A 20,704-nucleotide genomic window follows, 5' to 3' on the forward strand; every position below is an offset into this window, starting at 1 on the left:
GAGCATTTTTTCATGGCCTGAGCCAAAATCAAAAGAGTAGGATGCTCAGCTGACTGAGCCACCCAGGCACCCCCTGTTTGCAAAATGATAATAGTAATTATTAATATTTAAGTTTATTTTGAGAAACATGACCAGGGGAGGGTCATGGGGTGGGGGGGAGAGAATCCCAATAGGTTCTGCACTGTGAGTGCAGAGCCTGATGTGGGGCTTGATTGAATCCATGAACTGTAAGATGATCTGTGCTGAAGTCAAGAGCCAGATGTTTCACTGACTGGCCACCCAGGGGCCTTGCAAAATTATTTTTTATTTTATTTTATTTTATTATTAATAACTTTTTAGGTTTTGGCCTTTAGTCTGAAAAAGTGTTGATTGAAAGTGTACAGTAGAGGTACCTGGGTGGCTCAGTCAGTTAAGCATCCGACTTCCGCTCAGGTTGTGATCTCACAGTCTATGAGTTTGAGCCCCACGTCAGGCTCTGTGCTGATAGCTCACAGCCTGGAGCCTGCTTCAGATTCTGTGTCTCCCTCTCTCTGACCCTCCCCCGTTCATGCTCTGTCTCTCTCTGTCTCAAAAATAAATAAACATTAAAAAAATTTTTTTTAAATGAAAAAAGTGTACAATAGAGTGGGTGCAAGCGGCTGTGGGCCATGTAACTGCCAATAAAAATTATCTTTTATTTTTTTATTTTAATATTTATTTTTTAGAGACAGAGAAAGAGCATGTGTGGGGGAGGGGCATAGAGCGAGGGAGACACAGAATCTGAAGCAGGTTCCAGGCTCTGAGCTGTCAGCACAGAGCCCATCATGGGGCTAGACATGACTTGAGCCGAAGTCAGATGCTTAACCGACTGAGCCATCCAGACCCTCCATAAAAATTATTTTTGAATCAGAGGCCCAAGCAGCCTCTCCCAAGCCATTTACATCTCAAAACAGCTCCTTCTTGAAACTGCTTATATCCCACAATATTAATAAATATTAGGGACATATAGATGAAAATACTCATTTTCTGTATCTGTTTATGAGCATATTCACAGCTTTCTTTGGTGGGATGCTTAAATACTGCTTTTCTCTACAGACACTTAAAAAAACATATTTCTGATATATGTCTGTGTGTGAAGGTTGAGGCTGCCCACATTCTTGCTTATTGGGTTTAGAAGTCTTGGGGCTCCTGGGTGGCTTAGTCAGTTGAGCATCCGACTTCAGCTTGGGTCATGATCTCGTAGCTCATGAGTTCAAGCCCTGCGTCAAGCTCTGTGCTGACAGCTTGGAGCCTGGAGCCTGCTTTGGATTCTGTGTCTCCTTCTCTGCTCCTAACCCAGTCATATTCTGTCTCCATCTCTCTCAAAAATAAATAAACATTAAAAAAAAAAATTTAAAGAAGTCTCACTGGGGCGCCTGGGTGGCGCAGTCGGTTAAGCGTCCGACTTCAGCCAGGTCACGATCTCGCGGTCTGTGAGTTCGAGCCCCGCATCAGGCTCTGGGCTGATGGCTCAGAGCCTGGAGCCTGTTTCCGATTCTGTGTCTCCCTCTCTCTCTGACCCTCCCCCGTTCATGCTCTGTCTCTCTCTGTCCCAAAAATAAATAAACGTTGAAAAAAAAAATTAAAAAAAAAAAAAAAGAAGTCTCACTGTATTGTGGTTTACGTACATTTTGATGACCGTAAAAGCATGTTCGCCAATGAAATGTCTTCTGCGTATGTAAAATGTTTTGATGATCCATGTACTTTATAATTTCAAATCTTCTCTAATTAGAATATCAACCAGAATACTTCATCCCCACCTTGTGCTGGAAAACCGAAACTTTTTTTTTAATGTTTCTATTTATTTTTGAGAGTGTGCACACACAAGCGAGGCAGGGGCAGAGAGAGAGGGAGGCATTGGGCTCTGCACTGACAGCAGAGAGCCCAATGTGGCGCTGAAACTCAAGAACTGCTGATGATGATGTGAGCTGAAGTCGGATGCTTTAGCAACTGACCAACCCAGGTGCCCCCAAAAAACAGAAAATTTTAAGTAAAACTTTAAAGAAGGTATGACAAAAATTTTTTTAGTTTATTTATTTTGAGAGAGTGAGTGGGTGAAGGGCAAGGAGAGAGAGGGAGGGAGGGTGAATCCCAAGCAGCCTTTGCACTGTCAATGCAGAGCCCGACTTGGGACTCAAACTCACCAGCCATGAGATCATGATCTGAGCCAAAATCAAGAGTCACATGCTTAATTGACTGAGCCATGCAGGTGTTCCCAAATTTTTAAAAAAAGATTTTTAAAGTAATCTCTACACCCAACATGGGGCTTGAATTGGCAGTCTTAGGATCAGAGTCACACACTCTTCCAACCAAGCCAGCCTGGTGCCCCAGAAATTATGAATTTTATACCTGTTTGCAATAGAATGTTCAGAAACCGTAGAGAAATGTCATGAATTATTTCAAGTTCTACCACCTAGAGGATCCACTTTGGTTAAAACATTTTAAAATTTTACTAAAATTTAATTAAAAAACTATTTATTTATTTATACAATATTTATTTTTGAGAGAGAGCATGAACTGGAGAGGGGCAGAGAGAGAGGGGGACAGAGGATCCAAAGTGGGCTCTGTGCTGACAGCAATGAGCCTGATGTGGGGCTTGAACTCACGAACCATGAGATCATGCATGACCTGAGCTGAAGTCGGATGTTCAACCGACTGAGCCACTCAGGTGCTCGTAATTTTATTTTTTAGTTAGTTTTTTTAAATGCTTTTTAAAAAAAAAATATTTTTGAGAGAAACAGAGCGTGAGCAGGGGAGGGGCAGAGAGAGAGAGAGAGAGAGAGAGAGAGAGAGAGAGAGAGAGAGAGAATCTGAAGCAGTCTCCAGGCTCCTGTCAGCACAGAGCCCAATGCAGGGCTTGAACTTGTGAACCATGAGATCATGACCTGAGCTGAAGTTGGGTGCTTAACCGACAGAGCCACCCAGGCACCCCTTAGTTTTTTTAAGTAGACTTCATGCCCAGTGTGTAGCCCAGCATGGGGCTTGAACTCACAATCCTGAAACAAGACCTGAGCTGACATCAAGATTCGGATGCTTAACTGACTGAGCCACCCAGGCACCTCTAAATTTTATTAATTTTTAAAAAGATTTTATTTTCGAGTAATCTCTACACCCAACACGGGGCTCAAACTTGCAACCTCGGCCAAGATCAAGAGTTGTATGCTGTACGGAATGAGCCAGCCAGGTGCCCCTTACATAATACATTTTATCCTGTATAGTCCCTGGTAGTTAGATTACTTTTTTATTCCTATAGTCTTGCCTATTTTTTATTCCTTTTTTTGTTTTTTAAAGAAGCAGTCTCTATTTTATTTATTTTTAATGTTTATTTTTGAGAGAGAGTGCAAACAAGGGAGGGGCAGAGAAAGAAGGACACAGAGGATCTGAAGCAGGCTCTGAACTGTCAGCGCAGAGCCCAATGCAGGGCTCAAACTCACAAACTGTGAGATCATGACCTGAGTTGAAGTCAGATGCTTAACAGACTGAGCCACCCAGGAGCCCTATTTTTTTTTATTCCTATAGTTCATTGTAAGTAGAATCATATAATATGTTACCTTTTGATCCTGGCTTCTTTCATATACTATGATGCATTTGAGATTTGTCTGTGTGGTTGTGGTGTATCAGATACTGTGTATAAGTCACCCTTTTTTTTTTTTTTTAAAGCACATGTGCTCCTGAAGTGAGCACCATGCATTTTTTTTTTTAATTAAAAAAAATTTTTTTTAATTTTAGAGAGACCAGGGGAGAGGGGCAGGAAGAGAGAGAATCTTAAGCAGCCTCCATAATCAATGCAGAGCCCGATACAGGTCTCAATCCCACAACCCTGGGATCATGACCTGAGCCGAAATCAAGAGTCTGATGCTCGATCGACTGAGCCACCCAGGTGCCCCACAGTTCATCCACTTAAAAGTATACAGTCTGGGGGCGCCTGGGTGGCTCAGTTGCTTAAGCTTCTGAATTCCGGCTCAGGTCATGTTCTCATGGTTTAGGAAGTTCAAGCCACTCATTGGGCTCTCTGCAGAGCACGCTTCAGATCCTGTCCTCTCTCTCTGCCCCTCGTCCCCTTGTATGTGCTCGCTCGCTCTCGCTCTCTCTCTCTCTCAAAAACAAACAAAAATCCTCCTATTAAAAAAAAAGTGTACAATCCAGTCACCACCACAATCAGTCTTAGAACATTTTCATCACTCCAAAAAGAAACCCTGTACCCCTGAGCCATTATCTTCCCATTTCCCTGAATTTTTATATATGATACGAAGTATGGATAAAGGTTTATTTTTTTGCGTGTGAATGTCTGGCACCATTTGTTGAGAAGACGATCCTTTCCCCTTTAAGCTTTTGTGCCTTTGTTGAAAATCAACCTGCTATATGTGTATGGCTGTATTTCTGGACTCTTTTTTTGGGATGTATGATATCCTTATGCCATTTCCACAATCTTAATTACTGTAGCTTAATAGTAAGCTTTGAAGTTAGGTGATAAGTTCTCCAACTTTTTCTTTTTGAGAATCATTTTGGGTATTCTATTTTCTTTGCCTTTCCGTGTAAATTTTAAAATCCCCTTGTCAATTTCAAAGTAAACAAATACAATAAATCCTGTGCAGATTTTAATTCTATTTTGAATAATTTTCACAAGACAGGTGTAATACACTTGGGTTTTTTTTTGTTTTTGTTTTTTTTTTTTTTTTTACTTTCAGTGTAAATGGATTATTTTCAGTATGATGCTTTTCAGTGTATTGTAATGCAGGTTAATAGACAAAAGACCATAAATTCGTATAGCTAACCTTAATTTTTTTCCTGCTTACATTTTAGGCAAGTTAAAGGTATAAACATCATGTCAAGGGCAATAAACTTTTAGGTTGAAGAGCTCAGATTATTTGTGTAAGACAGGACTTAATACCTACTTATATAGGGGTTGAAAATGCAAAGGTAATATTAAGCTAGAAGTGTGGTTTTGATATTTTTCTTTTATTTAGAAAAATTTTATACTAATTAAACTGTACAGAAGATTGTATGTAATTCATTCCCTGCTTAAGAAATTACTGTTAGAGTTAGTTGCCAGCAAAAGGTCTATATTTGCATAACTGAAAAATGCTTTTTTTAATCTATTACTGACATATTTGTAGTTTGTATCAAGAAGGTATATGCTTTGTAATTTTTTCCTTTTGGTAGTCTACATATCAATTGGTCAAAGGTTAGTATGCTTTTCTTCTCATATATTTAGTATATTCAGAACATGCAGTTTTATAAATAGTTAACTTTTCTGTAGAAAACTAGTATCTCTTCCTTTCTGCTTTCTTTTTTGAGACTTTGGGGCTGAGAAATTTGAGGACTGTATCAGTCCTGGAACCTTTTAGTCTTCTGGTTTCTTTTTTGTAGTCTCAATATTCTTTTCTTTTTTTTCTTTTTTCTTTTCTTTTCATGTTTGTTTATTTTGAGAGAGAGAGAGAGAGCACGTGCGTGAGTGGGGAAGGGATAGAGAGAGGGAGAGAATCCCATGCAAATCTCTGTCACAAAATTGTGAGATCATGACCTGAGCCGAAATCAAAGAATCGGATCCTTAACCCTGAGCCACCCAGATACCCCTATAGTCTCAATATTCCTATAATTTGTTTATATCCCTCAGAGTATCATGTGCCTAAAAATATTTCTTTGCTTTTCAGGTTCTAAATGGCTTCTAAGAAGTTGGGTGCAGATTTTCATGGTAAGTGGACTGTTAGATATAATGGTTTAAGTTATGATTTGATTAGAGGATTTGAAATCACTTAGCATTGTTTAAGTAAGTGCCGCTTTTTATTTATTTAAATGGGCAGCTTGAGAAAAAGTTGTACAACAGGGTAGCATATACATTCCAATGGATTTCAGGTAATTTAAGTATTTAAGTAGGTAGTTAAACTTTAGAGTCTCGCTGGTTATTGTACTTAAAATTACCAGGGATGGATAGGGAGCCTATCTATTTTTATTGTTCTTCAGCAGTATTTTGAAGTAGTTACCATTCCCTTTCTTATCCCGTGGTCATAGTTCTTTGCCATCTCAAATGTGAAAAATTCTAAATCTTTAGTTAATACTTAATAATGGTTTGGTTTAGTGTCCATCCCCTCATCCTTCCTGCCCCACAATAATAGGAAGTAATTACTACAAATAAACCATGATCAGCGGATCAGTAATTACAGGAATGTCAGTAGTAGTAATTACAGTTTTGCATTTGAAACTAATCGTTTATCATCTGGGACACCTGGGTGCCTCAGTCAGTTACACATCTGACTTGGGCTCAGATCATGATCTCACGGCTCTTGAGTTTGAGCCCTGTGTCTGGAGCCTGCTTTGGATTCTATCTCACTCCCTCTCTGCCCCTTCCCTGCTTGTGTGCACGCTCGCTCGCTTGGTCTCTTAAAAATAAATCAACATTAAAAAAAATTTTAAGATATGGGGGTTCCTGGGTGACTCAGTCAGTTGGGCGTCTGACTTCTGCGCAGGTCATGTTCTCGCAGTTTGTGGGTTTGCGCCCCACGTCAGGCTTTGTTCTGACAGCACAGAGTCTGGAGCCTGCTTTGAGTTCTGTCTCTCCCTCTCTCTGTGCCCCTCCGCTGTCATGCTCTCTCTCTTTCTCTCTCTCTCTCTCTCTCTCTCGAAAACAAACATTAAAAAAATTTTTTTTTAATTAAAAAGAAACTAATAGTTTATCATTAAAAAAAATTTTTTTTTACGTTTATTTATGATTGAGAGACAGAGACAGAGCATGAGCAGGGGAGGGGCAGAGAGAAAGGGAGACACAGAATCTGAAGCAGGCCCCAGGTTCTGAGCCATCAGCACAGAGCCCGACGTGTGGCTCAAACTCAAAAACCACGAGATCATGACCTGAGCTGAAGTCAGACGCTTAACCGACTGAGCCACCCAGGTGCTCCATAATAGTTTGTTATTTAAAAAAAATTTTTTTTTCTTAATGTTTATTTATTTTTGAGAGAGATACAGAATGTGAGTGGGGGAGGGTTAGAGAGAGAGGGAGACACAGAATCTGAAGAGGGCTCCAGGCTCTGAGCTGTTAGCACAGAGCTTGATGTGGGGCTAGAACCCATGAATGGTGAGATCAGACCTGAGCTGAAGTCGGACACCCAGCCGACTGAGCCACCCAGGTGCCCCTGCCATCCTTTTCTAAGATATGACTTTCCAAAATTGAATACATTAGTAAGCTTTATTATATGCATTTGGGAGGAATAGAGATGCCTAAGAAGTTAAAATTAGACCCTCTTTTCATATAGTAGAATTAAACAACAGAAATATCCAGACAACACCGTTAATTTAAGTAGGTTTTTAAAGCTGATTTTCCATTTTTAAAATCATGTCATTGTAAGAATGGTTTGCCAGACGGCATGGCAACAGGTGTTGGTATGCTCTTCTGATCTACAAATGGTTGCTTGTTAGTATCAGCTGAGTCAGGGTGCTGGAGCAGTCACTGGGGTTCTAACTTGCTAATATTTTATACAAGTGTTTAATATTTTGAATTACTATTGTGTTTATCCTTACATGCATCACTTGTATATGTTTTGTTAAATCCTTTTGGAGTTAAGTCATTTTGACTCTGGAATTTGCATTCTGTGTAGCAGGTGGGGCATCAGATCTGCCAGGTAACCTATTTTGTATTATTTAAGGATTATTATGTGGCTCTTTCGTAGTATTTGGATGATAGTAGAGAGGCAGATCTGAAGTTGCTTCTGGATAGCTTTTTTCAAGACAAAAGAGGACAGCAAATGACAGAGGAAAGACCTAGGGGAGAAAATAGCAAAAAAGAAAAATTTTAACTTACCTTATTTCAAAAGACAAGTTATATATCTTGGCTCTTTAGGAAATCCTTTTTGACTGGAGTGAAAATAAGATGGACTCCAGATTATGTGTTTCAGCTAAACAATCCAGAGAGAAGATTCTAATTTTGAAGTTACCTGATCAGTAAAGACTTGTTTTTTAGAAAGTCCTCCATCACCTTGCATTCCTCACCAAAATTTTATTAAGCAAAATATTCGGAATAAAATTTGAGAATAGATTTTCTCTTTCTCTCTTCAGCTTCTTCTGCTTTAAACTGCTGAGTTCCTACCTGAATTTCCATTGCTTTCGTTGAGTTTTTAGAGTAAAGAGTCTTATTTTTAGATATCATATAGTTTAAGGAATAGAAATTAAAGGAAATAGGCAAAAAAAAAAAATGGGAGTAGGCAGTCTTGTAGGTAGCTGAGTGTGGGAAATCAAGTTCAGCTTGGCCTTACAAATCAGAAAGCCAGGAAACTGAGGTATCTGCTCCCATCTCTCAGAAGGCTACATAGCCTTTCCTTACTGCTTTTCTCTGCGGGTGTGCTCCATTTTTGTTCTTCTGTTAATAGACTTGCTTTCTTGGCCTACTTGCCTACTTGTATAAGAGTGCATAGGGCCAAAAATGCACCCCCTCCCCCCATATGGTGTTGCTTGGTACTTGATCTTTCAGTTTAAGCAGCTAGCATCATATAGCTGAAGTTTTTCTGTCTTTTGGCCAAGGGAGAATCTGATTGGCACAGCCTAGCTTATAGGCCTGTGGATTGATTCTCCCTAAGTTAGGTATTATCTGACTGGCCCATTGGGGTTAGTGGGTATATGTGTGTGTGTAATTCTTCCAGGGGCATTTTGGGGTGTGGACAGGAGGTAGCATCTGCTCTTGTGACTGGATATTAAATAGTTTTTTTTTTTTCTTTTCAAATATTTGAGTTGACTAGATTTTTTTGCTATGCTGTCTTATGACTGGTATTTAACTTACCTTCAAGTTTGTTTTTTTCAACTGAGGTTGAACTTCTTCCACTGTCATTAATAATTACATATCCCTAAATAACAGAATAAGAGATATAAACAATTCTTAAAGACTTTTAAAACTATTGTTCTTATAGGGGTGCCTGGGTGGCTCAGTTGGTTAAGTGCCCGATTTTAGCTCAGGTCATGATCTTGCAATTTGGGAGCTCGAGCCCCACATCACGCTCTCTGCTGTCAGTGCACACAGCCTGCTTCAGATCCTCTGTCTTCCTCTCTCTCTCTGCCCCTCCCCTGCTTGCACACTTTCTCTCAAAAATAAATAAACATTAGGGGTGCCTGGGTGGCTCAGTCGGTTAAGCGTCTGACTTTGGCTCAGGTCATGATCTCAGAGTTCATGGGTTCAAACCCCACATCGGGCTCTGTACTGACAGCTCAGAGCCTGGAGTCTGCTTCAGTTTCTGTGCCTTCCTCTCTCCTCTGCCCCTCCCCCTCTTGAGCTCTGTCTCTCAAAAATAAATAAACGTTAAAAAAAATTAAAAATTTTGTTCTTAGAATATGTAAATTGCAAACCCTTGGGTCAGTGTAAATCAGGCCTTTCCTGGAGCGTGGTGCTTTACAATATTAATCCCCTTTAGTTTTTAACTCATTTTCCACTTGTTTCATCCAAGAAAAAAGTTATTTTCCAGAAACGACTTTTAAAGGGCTTTTAAAAATGTTTCAACAAACAAAAATTATTCTTTTACTATCTGGGAAAATGCCCTGAGATTCTAATTTGGAAAAAAAGAAGTCTGTATAATAAGATATAACTTAATGAAACTAAACTCTCTCCTTTGAAATGCCAGGGTATCCTATTTATGACCATTTACTTAGCTAACTTTTTTTTTTTAAAGATTTTATTTTTAAACTCTTTCTGCACCCAATATGGGGCTCAAACTCATAACCTAGAGATCAAGAGTCACAGTGCTCAACTGACTAAGCCAGCTAGGTGCCCTTAGCTAATTTATTTTTCTTTTTTTAAATTAAAAAAATTTTTTTTTACAATCTTTATTTTTGAGAGAGAGAGAGAGCATGTGTAAGCTGGGGAGGGGCAGAGAGAGAGGGAGACAGAGGATCTGAAGTGGGCTGTGAGCCCGATTTGGGGCTCGAACTCCTGAACTGTGAGATCATGACCTGAGCTGGTCAGAAGCTTAACTGACTGAGCCACCCAGGTGCCCCTAGTTAGCTAATTTTTAAGGGAGGTTCATTTTTCCCTTGGTTTAATTTCTACCAGCATATTGACATCCTTTTCTTGCTGAGGTATAGAGAAAGGTATTTTATTTTAAATTGTTTCAAAAGTTGGGGCGCCTGGGTGGCTCAGTCAGTTAAGTGTCCTACTTTGCTCAGGTCATGATCTCACGGTTTGTGAGTTTGAGCCCCACGTCGGGCTCTGTGCTGACAGCTCAGAGCCTGGAACCTGCTTCAGATTCTGTGTCTCTCTCTCTCTCTGCCCCTCCAATGCTTGGGCTCTCTCTCTCAAAATAAATAAACATTAAAAAAAAAGATTGGGGCGCCTGGGTGGCGCAGTCGGTTAAGCGTCCGACTTCAGCCAGGTCACGATCTCGCGGTCCGTGAGTTCGAGCCCCGCGTCGGGCTCTGGGCTGATGGCTCAGAGCCTGGAGCCTGTTTCCGATTCTGTGTCTCCCTCTCTCTCTGCCCCTCCCCCGTTCATGCTCTGTCTCTCTCTGTCCCAAAAAAATAAATAAACGTTAAAAAAAAAAAAAAAGATTTAAATTGTTTCAAAAGTTGATCAGCTATGCTTTACAGTGTAGAGAAATTGGCCATCATTTAATCATTGCTGCTCCCCACCCTTCTTCCTGCTTGAAGTTAGCTAAACTTTTTGGATCTGTGGGTGGATGTTTTTTATCACTTTGGGAAAATTTGCAAGCCATTATCTCTTTTAAATTTTTCTGCCCCATTGTTTCTCTCTTACCTTTGAAACTCTAATCATACACATATTAGGCTGTTTGATAGTCCTAAAGCTTTCTTAAGGCTTTGTTCCATTTTTTTCTTTTTTCTTTTCCTTTGTGTTTCAATTTGGTTAATTTCTTTTGACCTAACCTCAGGTTCTCTGATTGTTTTCTCTGCTAAATATTGTCTTCTGATTATCACTGTAGCCTGGTTATGAACTGTCAAAGATTTTCTTTTCTGATACAGCATTTTTCATTTCTAGCATTATTGTTTTGTCTCTTTATATTTCTGCCTTTTATTGAAATTCCTCATTTGCTAACACATGTTCACCACCTTTCTGATACTTTCAATATATTGGCCATCACTCAGTTTGGGTCTGATGACTGGTTCCTATCTTAATGATGGGTTACATTTTTTGCTTCTTTGTGTGTCTTGTTTTTGATTGAATGCCAGACACTCTGCGTTTAAAAGCTGATTTTGTAGGTTGGCTGTTGTTGTTAGGGTGTGAGTAACATTTATTGTGACTTCATATCCTATAGCAGATATCTATATAATTTTAATGTGTGTCTGTATACGTGTGTGTCTATTTATCTGTCCATGTGTCTAATTTTAAAGCCAACTTCACAGCTTTAAGGTAGTGATACCCAGTCATGGAATTGTGTTTTTCACTTAATTTTAAGTTTGGTCTTTACTGTTCTTTTTCAAAAACTTAAATTTTAATCCTCAATTTGAGTTTACAGTAAGACCTGAATTAAGCATAATCCAGTTTCTATCCTCCATTAAGAATTCATCCCACCTCCTCCCTGGAATTGTAACTTTGTTTCAGGGAAACAGGCGGGTCACAGGATCACAAGTATATCAGCAATTGAGAAAGAAAGAAAACACAATGAAGTCTTCCCAGAATTTATCCTGAGATATACTACATTTTCAGCCCAGTCTCTTCTGTGGCATAATGCAAAGCGATACAGAACCTGACTTCAGGGAACTGCCACAGCCGCAGTCATCACAGATATACTTAATTTTCTTTTTCTAAACTAAATTTTAAGAAAACAGGCCCAGACATCTTAGAAAGATATTCAGAAAAAGAAAGATATTCAGTAATAAATGCTGAAAGGGGTGCCTAGGTAGCTTAAGTGTGGGACTCTTGGTTTTGGCTCAGGTCATGATTTCACGGTTTATGGGTTTGATCCCCACATTGGAGTCTGTGCTGACGGTGTGGAGCCTGTTTGGGATTCTGTCTCTCCTTCTGTCTCTTCCCCTCCCTTGCTTATGCTCTCTCTCAAAATAAATAAATGAACATAAAAAAAAAGACTGAAAGTAAAAAGTATTTGGTGTAAGCTGGAAAATTATTAGTCATAGTGTTTAATTCTCTGTAGTTGAGCTTTTATTGAATCTATTTAAAAAATAAGATGTATTGAGAAATGAGAAATACATATTTTGATATAATCGTTAAAGGGTTGTTTGCTTTGTTGCCATCTCTTTAAATGCCCTTTTAAAAAAGATATTTATTTATTTATAAAAAGGTTTCATTAAACAAATTTTTTTTAACGTTTATTCATTTTTGAGAGACAGAGACAGAGCGAACGTGAGCAGGGGTGGGGCAGTGAGAGAGGGAGACAGAGCATCCGAAGCAGGCTCCAGGCATGAGCTGTCAGCACAGAGCCCGATGTGGGGCTCGAACTCAGAAACTGTGAGATCATGACCTGAGCTGAAGTTGGACACTCAACCGACTGAGCCAGCCAGGTGTCTCTAAAAGATTTCATTAAAAAAAAATTTTTTTTTTTAGAGAGAGAGAGCATGAGCTGGGGAGAGGGACACGGGGGGGGGAGAGAGAGAATCCTAAGCAGCCTCCACACTCAACATGGAGCCTAGCTCGGGGCTCAATCCCATGACCCTGGGATCATGACCTGAGCTGAAACCATGAGTTAGGCGCTCACACAACTGAGCCATCCAGGCACCCCCTCAAACGATTTTATTTTTAAGTAATCTCTCCCTTGAGGTCAAGAGTTACACGTTACACCGAGCCAGCCAGGTGCCCCAACAGAACTGTTCACTTAAGAAAATTTTGTTAGGGGGGCGCCTGGGTGGCCTCAGTCAGTTAAGCTTCAGAATTCAGCTCAGGTCATGATCTCACGGTTCATTGGTTCGAGCCCCACATTGGGCTCTGTGCTGACAGCTCACAGCCTGGAGCCTGCTTTACATTCTGTGTCTGTGTGTTTCTGCCCCTACCCCGATCACGCACTGTCTCTCTCAAATAGAAGCAAAACATTAAAAAAGAATTTTTTTTGTTACTTTTCGTGTGGATGAGTTTTCTTATATTTATATATCATATATGCTTGTATATTATGGATAGGATTTTTTTCAGTGTGTGTGTTATATAATTAACCTACTTGGAATGAATAAACATTCTTTTTTTTTTTTTAATGTTTATTTTTGAGAGAGAGAGTGGGGGAGGGGAAGGAAGAAAGGGGGGACAGAGGATCTGAAGTGGGCTCTGGGCTGCTGACAACAGAGAACCTGATGCAAGACTTGAACTTATGAACTGTGAGATCATGACCTGAGCCGAAGTTGGATACTTTACTGATTGAGCCACCCAGGCTCCCCTGAATGAGTAAACATTGTTAAACAAAAGACTTAATTTTGTGATTGTTAGACTGTAAATCTTTGCAGTGCTTCTTAGAAAACGCTAGTTTCAACTTTGTTTCCAGTTAATCAGGATACTAGCTAAAGTTAAAATTTAACTTTCAGGAAAATTTGAGCACCTGTGTTCATGGAGGGCAGATAAATTTATTATTTATTAGAGAGAGCAAGCAGGGGAGAGATGCATAGGGGGAGAGAGAGAATCTTAAGCAGGCTCCACATTCCACACACAGTCCCACATGGGCTCGATCATGACCTAAGCTGAAGCCAGGAGTCAACTGGATGAACCACCCAGATGCCCTCCCTCCCAATTTTTAAAATTAGATACAACTTTCCTTTTAATCTCTATAATATAAAGAATTTTGTAAGTGACAGAGTTTTAGTGTTGTAACCAATACTTGGTTTTGTTGACAAGCTATGATGATACCTGATAGTTTTTTGAGGGGTGGGGGTACCTGGTACATTTCTGTGACTAGCCTTGCCAGTTTTGGTAAATTACTTTGAATTTTAATAAATATTAATTGAATGTGAATTAGCATGGGGGTGAGAATTAAATATGAAAGAAGCATAAGACCATGTATTCTTTGTTTTTTACTTTATTGAGCATGTCTTCTGCCAGATATTACTCTGAGATTGGGAGGTATAAATTTGAAACATTTTTATCCCTTCTTAGGGGACACTCAGATTCTCACTCACAGTCTCTAGGCAGAATATAAGGAAACTTAACACAGAGTCGTACAACCTGAGGTGCTGGTATAAACTGGGTGTTCTGAGATTGAGAAGGGAGTTGTAAAGCTCATTCTTAAAGGACTAGAAATAATCAAGTAAAAAGGGGTGGGAATGTGACAGGCATTGCCATCTGAGAAAACAGTACTTTTAAAAGTATGACCCACTAGTAAACTATTCCCCAGAAAAAATTGTTAAATTGGACACGGTTTTGAATTTAATTTGCTAGCTGAGTGGGAGATACATAAAATGTTTTAATTCTGGATAGAAGATATGTTAGAAACTCTAGCCCCCAAGGGTGGGAGCAGGGACCTTCTTCCTGATGGAGGGTTTCAGGTGTATCAGAGCAGTATTTACCTAAGGAAATGGGAATGATGACAAGATTACAGCTACATCTTGAGCTTGTTAAGTCTTGAAATCTATCAATTTTTAGAAAGGGAGAGAAGGCATCTTCATGGAAGAGGTGTAATTGTCTTATTCTGTCCATGAGCACTCAAGAAAATACACTAGTGTCTAGTGTGAGGCCCAGAAGCAATCCTTACAGCTACTAATAGTCAAAAAGCAGAATTAATTTTATCAACTGTTTTATTGTCCGTGATGGTTCTGCCAGTAAGTTATCCCCAAACCTGGTCCAGAAAAGAAACCATGTACAATTTGGAGTGTATAGCTAGTGATAGTTACCTACAAGAGCTGCTCACATTTTGTCTGACTCCATAAATCAGTGATAATGTCCTGGTCTTTCTGTATGATCCAGCTATTAGGCAGAGAACCTTTAGGGAGTTAAAGCAGTTCAGTTGTATATGACTTATGTCTCCTGATAATCCTGTTCTGATTCCCATGGTCTGGTCTGGTTTTCCTTTTTTCATAAGTGTTGTGGTTCTTGAATATTTCCACATCTGCTCCAGAATATAGTCTTAAAAAAATGTAGAGTAATTCCTTGTATTAATTAAAAATTATTCTTTCTGAAGTAGAGAAATCTAGTCAAGGAGATTCTTTTGTGGAGGTTCTATCATTAATTCAGTATTTTTGAAGTGCCTAATATGTGTATGTTTTGAGACAATATCAGTGAATAAAATAGACTTACATACTTGCCTGCAAGGAGCTTACTTACATTCCACTGGGCCAGACAGACAATAAATATAATTTAAAAATGAATAATATGTTAGAAGGTACTAAGTGCTGTGGAGGAAAAGATAGATAGTAACATGGGAGTACTGCAGTGAGGGTCATATAGGAACTTTAAATAGGATGGTCAGAGTAAGCGTCACTGAGAAAGTGACATTTGAACAAAGACTTGAAGGAGGCAAAGGAATAAGTCATGTGGATATCTAAGAGAACAGTCCAGATAAAGGGAGCAGCCACTGCAGAATTTTTGAGGTAGATTTGACTTTGTCATGGTTGAGGGACAGAGAATCACCTTGATTTAGTGTAGTTAGAGGCGACAGACAGTTGAGGGCAGAGGGATAGTGGGCTTTGGAGGCCTTTTAGGCTTCTGTGAGTACTTTGGCTCTTTCGCTAAGTATAATCGAAAATAAACCCTTATAAGATCAAGTAGGCTCAGGTAGGATTTCCTCCCTGCACGGAGATCTAGGGTCAGGAGAAGGTAAGCAGTTAGAGAAGCAACCCTCTAACTTCTGGCTTTAGGCTAGCATAACTTAATGTTGTATCCTAGATGTAAGAGTATAGCAAAACAAATAATAAAGTTTTTTGCTGATATTTTCTACTTTATTTTTGATTATAGGGACTTTCAGTTACCTTGATGATGTCCCATTTAAGATAGGAGACAAATTCAAAACACCAGCTAAAGTTGGTCTACCTATTGGCTTCTCCTTGCCTGATTGTTTGCAGGTTGTCAGAGAAATACAGGTAAGTGGTAATTTTTAGTTAAAGTTTAGTGCATTTAAAAATTTAAAAAGTAAGAATTTGATGTATAGTGAAATAGGAAAAAAAAAACCATTCTCTTATCTCTTATTTGTATTTTGTATAGCAACTGTTACTGCTTGGCTCACATTGTCTCTCTCACACACATACTTACATATGTTTATATATCTGTTACAGACCTTCTGCAATCTGTTAGACTGTGTATTCCTGGGATTCTGTGCCTTGTCTGAAACAAATCTCCATTGTCCATCTGACTTGCTCATTCGCCTCTTTTCCTTCTCTCTTTTGATGTCCTCATTATCTTCTTGGTCATTCAAATAAGGTGATATTTTTCTCTCTGCTGTGTCTCACCTTTACCATCCAGTTCATCCTTAACCTTATTTTTTCACCTGCACTATTGCAATAGCCTCTTTAATTGGCCCCTCTTCTTGTAGCATTTTTTTAAATTTTCCATATTGTTTCTAGAGTAATACTACTAAGTTAAAGTTTCAAATTGTCACATCCCTGTTAAAAAAAAAACTTACACTGGTTCACCAGTCCTTATTGAATCAAGTGTAGACGTAAGGTGTGGTAAAGCACCTCGGCTCATTATCTCCTCCATGTCTCCTCCATACCAGGTTACTGCCAATTCATTGAATATACCGTGTATATTACCTATCTGTACTGTGTTTTTTCTCATGAGCTGTTACCTCCACTTCGAATATTTTCCTCTTTCTCACTGTACTGAAAGCTGTCTACCTGTTAAAATCTGCTTATTCTTCTAGACTGTGCTTAAATGCCACCTCTTCAATAGCTTCTTAATCCTCTCATCTTTAAAGTGCAGTTATATAAATGTACAGAATTACTTCTTGAAAGCAGCAAATAGCCTTATGTTTTGTGACTTCCTTTCTTCCTTCAGTACACATTTACTGAATGCCTGCTTTTGAGCAGTGTTCCACTAGGGCTGGGGATAGGGATAAATACCTTAATCACTGTCCTCAAGGAGCTTACAGTTTAGAGAAAGAGTCACATGGGAAAACAAGAGTACACTATCCATCAAACACTTCTTCCTGTGACTTAAGATTTAAAAAAATACAGCTTTCTGGCAAAGGAGTTTTGTTTCTTGGAGATTCTCTAAGGCACCAACATGTTACTCTAAGAAATATTTATCTTCCAGTCTAAATGCAGTGAGTAATTATAATGGGAGAACTATAGTTACATTTTTTAGAATAATAGCTTTATCAAGATATTCATATACCTTGAAATTTGCCTTTTTAGGTTTGCACATAAATGGTTTTTAGTATATTCAGAGTGTATAACCGTTATTACTGTCTTAATTCCTAAGTAGTTTCATCCCCCCAAAAGAAATGCAGTGCCATTAGCAGTCATTCCCTCTCACCCTAGCCCCTCGAAACCACTAAATCTACTTTGTCTTTATGAATTTGCCTATATTGGACATGTCATATAAGTGGAATAATACAGTAGATAGTCTTTTGTGATTGACTCTTTTCCTTTAGCATAATGTTTTCAAGGTTTATCAATGTGTAATGAATGAAGTGTTGGTATGTCATTTATTTTTATGACTTTATAATGTTCTGTTGTATTGATAACACTACGTTTTGTTTTTCCATTCATTGCTTGATGGACATTTTGGTGTTTTTCACTTTTTGTTTATTATGAATAATGGTGGCATGAACGTTTGTATATAGGTTTTTGTGTGGACATATTCTTTCAATTTTCTTGGGTGTATAAGTGGAATTGCTGGGTTGTCATATGGTAACTACGTTTAACCTTTTGGGGAACCACTAGACTATTTTCCCAAGTGGCTGCACCATTTTACAATCTATCCACAGTGTGTGAGGGTTTCAGTTTATCCACATCCTTGCCAACTCTTCTAATTTTTTTGGTTATATACATCCTTGGAGTTTACAGTGGGTCTCTTATTGTGGTTTTGATGTGTATTTCCTTAATTACTAATGATATTTAATATCTTACATATTTTCAAATACTGAATTGCTATCCCTATTGTGTATAGAGAATTTATTGAGCCAGAAGAGACACAGATATCCCATATAAAGTTTTACATTGTTCTCTTTGCCTGGTGACTTTTTTAAAAAAATGCTTATTTATTTATTTTGAGAGAGAGAGAGAACGCACGTGAGCACGACTCGGGGAGAGGCAGAGAGAGAGGGAGAGAATTCCAAGCAGGCTCTGGACTGTCAGCACCAGAGCCCGATGTGGGGGCTCGAACCCATAAACTGTGAGATCATGACCTGAGCAGAAACCAAGAGTTGGACGCTTACCTGACTGAGCCACCCAGGTGCCCTACCTGGTGACTTTTTTATTGGCGATAGCAAGTATTAGTAAATACCTCTCTGTGTGCAGGATACTGTTAACAATAGTGTTAAAAAACATCTCCATTTTCTTTTAATAGTTCTCATATTATTCACTGCTTCATTGATTCATCCAGAAAAATTGTTTTGAATCCCAAATTGCTGCTATTTTAGGCATTGCTGGGAATTTTCTATTTATTTGATCAGCATAAAGCATTAATAAGTGCATGGTGCTGTGCTCACTATATTCATAGCACCCACTAATAACAAAAGAGGAGATATGAGCTCCATTCTTGTGTGGGACAGTTGAAATATTTTTGTTCTGTAATTGCACACAGTACCCTTAAACTTTGACACTCTGGGTCTCCATGGGGGATTTGGTTGTGGTATTGGTACTGGTCTCCTTCCTATTCAGAGAAGAGTCAGACCTAGGGTCCTAGACAGATAGATACCTTGACGCTTCCTGTAACTTTGTCATATTCGCCCATACATGACAGTGCAAACTCAATTTTTCAGTTAAACATTCATCAAAGTGATCTAGTAAAACATATATAAATAATCCATGCACCCTGGGTCTAGAAAGCTTTCACTGAATATCATATTGGTGGTGGTCACAGTAGTGGGGAATGGCTGTCAGTGTTTCGATTTAGAGCAGAATTTGGTATCACTCATTCATGAGCTGGAATTGCCATGTAATAGCTGTGTAATCTTGTACAGATTTCTTACACTTTTCAAGCTTCCGTTTCCTTATCTGTAAAATGGGGATAATTAGCATTTAAGGTTGTTATGAGGATTAAATAAGATAATGCATTTATAATGCGTATTCTGGTTTCTGATACTCCATAAATATTTGATGCTGTTATTTACTTATTTGTACACTCATCACAATTTTTCACTGTAATATTTCTACTGTTTTTCCTGTGTTCCAAGTATTCTGTATTTACTATGGTAATTAAAAAATGAAAGTCAATAAAGGTTTTACAAAAAAAGGAGATAAATTTCCAGTTCTTGAGAGTAAAATTTTAGGGACCCATGTTTACAGGCGGTGGGAAGTCGGTTACAGGCTGTATTTGGTGGAAGAAGCCAGGTGCAAAATTGGATTTACTCCACAGTTGGAAGCAGCAGTCTTTGCCCAGTGCTGTTTTTTCACTACCGTTAGTGGTAGAAAGGCAGTACCATGATCACAAGGTGCCTTTCTGGGGCTCAGCAGCTGGCTTAGGGATGTAAATGAACTTTCTTTCTTTCTTTTTCTTTTCCTTCCTTCCTTCCTTCCTTCCTTCCTTCCTTCCTTCCTTCCTTCCTTTCCTTTTTTTTTTCTTTTTTTAAGATTTAAGAGAAAAAAAATTTTTAAAGTAACCTCTATACCCAACATGGGGGTTGAGATCAAGAGTCACATGCTTCACTGACTGAGCCAGCCAGGTGCCCAGGGGTATAAACAAACTTCTTGACATGTGCATTTCCAGGCTTCTCTTGTGTTGTTTGAACTGAAAGACTTGGGGATGACCAGAGGCACTTTATTGTGTTTCTTGTACTCTAAAACTCTGGTCTGAGCATATAGGCCCCTTTCCTCTCCCTCCCCCCCCCCCCCCCCCCCGGTTTTTTTTTTTTTTTTTTTTTTTTTTATCTCTGAAGCCTTGAATGTGCAAACAGACGTTGTTTACTTCTGAGGCTTTAGAGTCAACACCAAAAGTTTTGTTTTCTCCTGTCCAAGGTGAATTTTGTTTTATGTAATCGTATTTTTTTTCCAAGTATGCAAATGGAAATTCTTGTAAATTGAGATATACTTGAAGGTACTGTTAAGGAACCAACCATGAAGTGAATCCTTATGCAGTTTGCACTGTAAAATCCTGATATGAATATTTCTAGATTTCTTATTAAGAAGTTTTCCTGTATTTAGAGTACAATCTATTCATTATAACTTAATAGGTAGTGGTTTAAGAACATAGAATCTGTAGTCAATTGCCTGGATTCACATCCAGGCTTTACCACTTACCAGCTTTATGACGTTGGGCAAGCTCTTGTAAAGTGAGGGTAACAATAATACCTACTTTTAGGTAGGTACTTTAAAGGGTTGTTTAAAAGATCCAGAGTTAATACATACAAAGTGCGTAGAATCTTGCATGGTACCTGGTAGGTGCTTTTTAAATGTTAGGGGCTGTTATTATTGAGCAGGATTTATCTAGGGCGTTGTGCTAGATAACAGACTCCAAGAAGGTCTAAAGCCCAGTAGCTGCCCACCAGAGGTTTGTGATATTGTTGGGGACAATGTTTAGGAAAAAATTAAAGATTAAATCTACGTGTGGTCACTTGTGCTTGGCGTCACACGATAGAGACAGATGCTATGTAAGAGTTCAGAGGAAGGAACAGGCCATCAGGAAAGCTTTAGAGGTGGCCACTGAGCTCTGCCTAGGCCACCAATGAAG

At 38.9% G+C, this 20,704-nt stretch overlaps 1 protein-coding gene across 3 annotated transcripts in view; it reads left to right on the forward strand.

Moving 5' to 3' along the window:
• The window catches only part of UBAP1 (ubiquitin associated protein 1), a 63,277-nt gene that overhangs the window by 29,406 nt on the left and 13,167 nt on the right, over positions 1–20,704 (forward strand). For all 3 annotated transcript variants that reach the window (XM_040481494.1, XM_040481496.1, XM_040481495.1), the window contains 2 exons: positions 5,673–5,713; positions 15,830–15,954. In XM_040481494.1, the coding sequence (XP_040337428.1) occupies positions 5,680–5,713; positions 15,830–15,954 (159 nt within the window). In that variant the 5' untranslated portion in view covers positions 5,673–5,679. The remainder of the gene's footprint in view (positions 1–5,672; positions 5,714–15,829; positions 15,955–20,704) is intronic.

The sequence above is a fragment of the Herpailurus yagouaroundi genome, unplaced genomic scaffold (assembly GCF_014898765.1).
Source record: "Herpailurus yagouaroundi ecotype Mexico unplaced genomic scaffold, PumYag 160, whole genome shotgun sequence".
NCBI classification, from domain to species: Eukaryota; Metazoa; Chordata; class Mammalia; order Carnivora; family Felidae; genus Herpailurus; species Herpailurus yagouaroundi.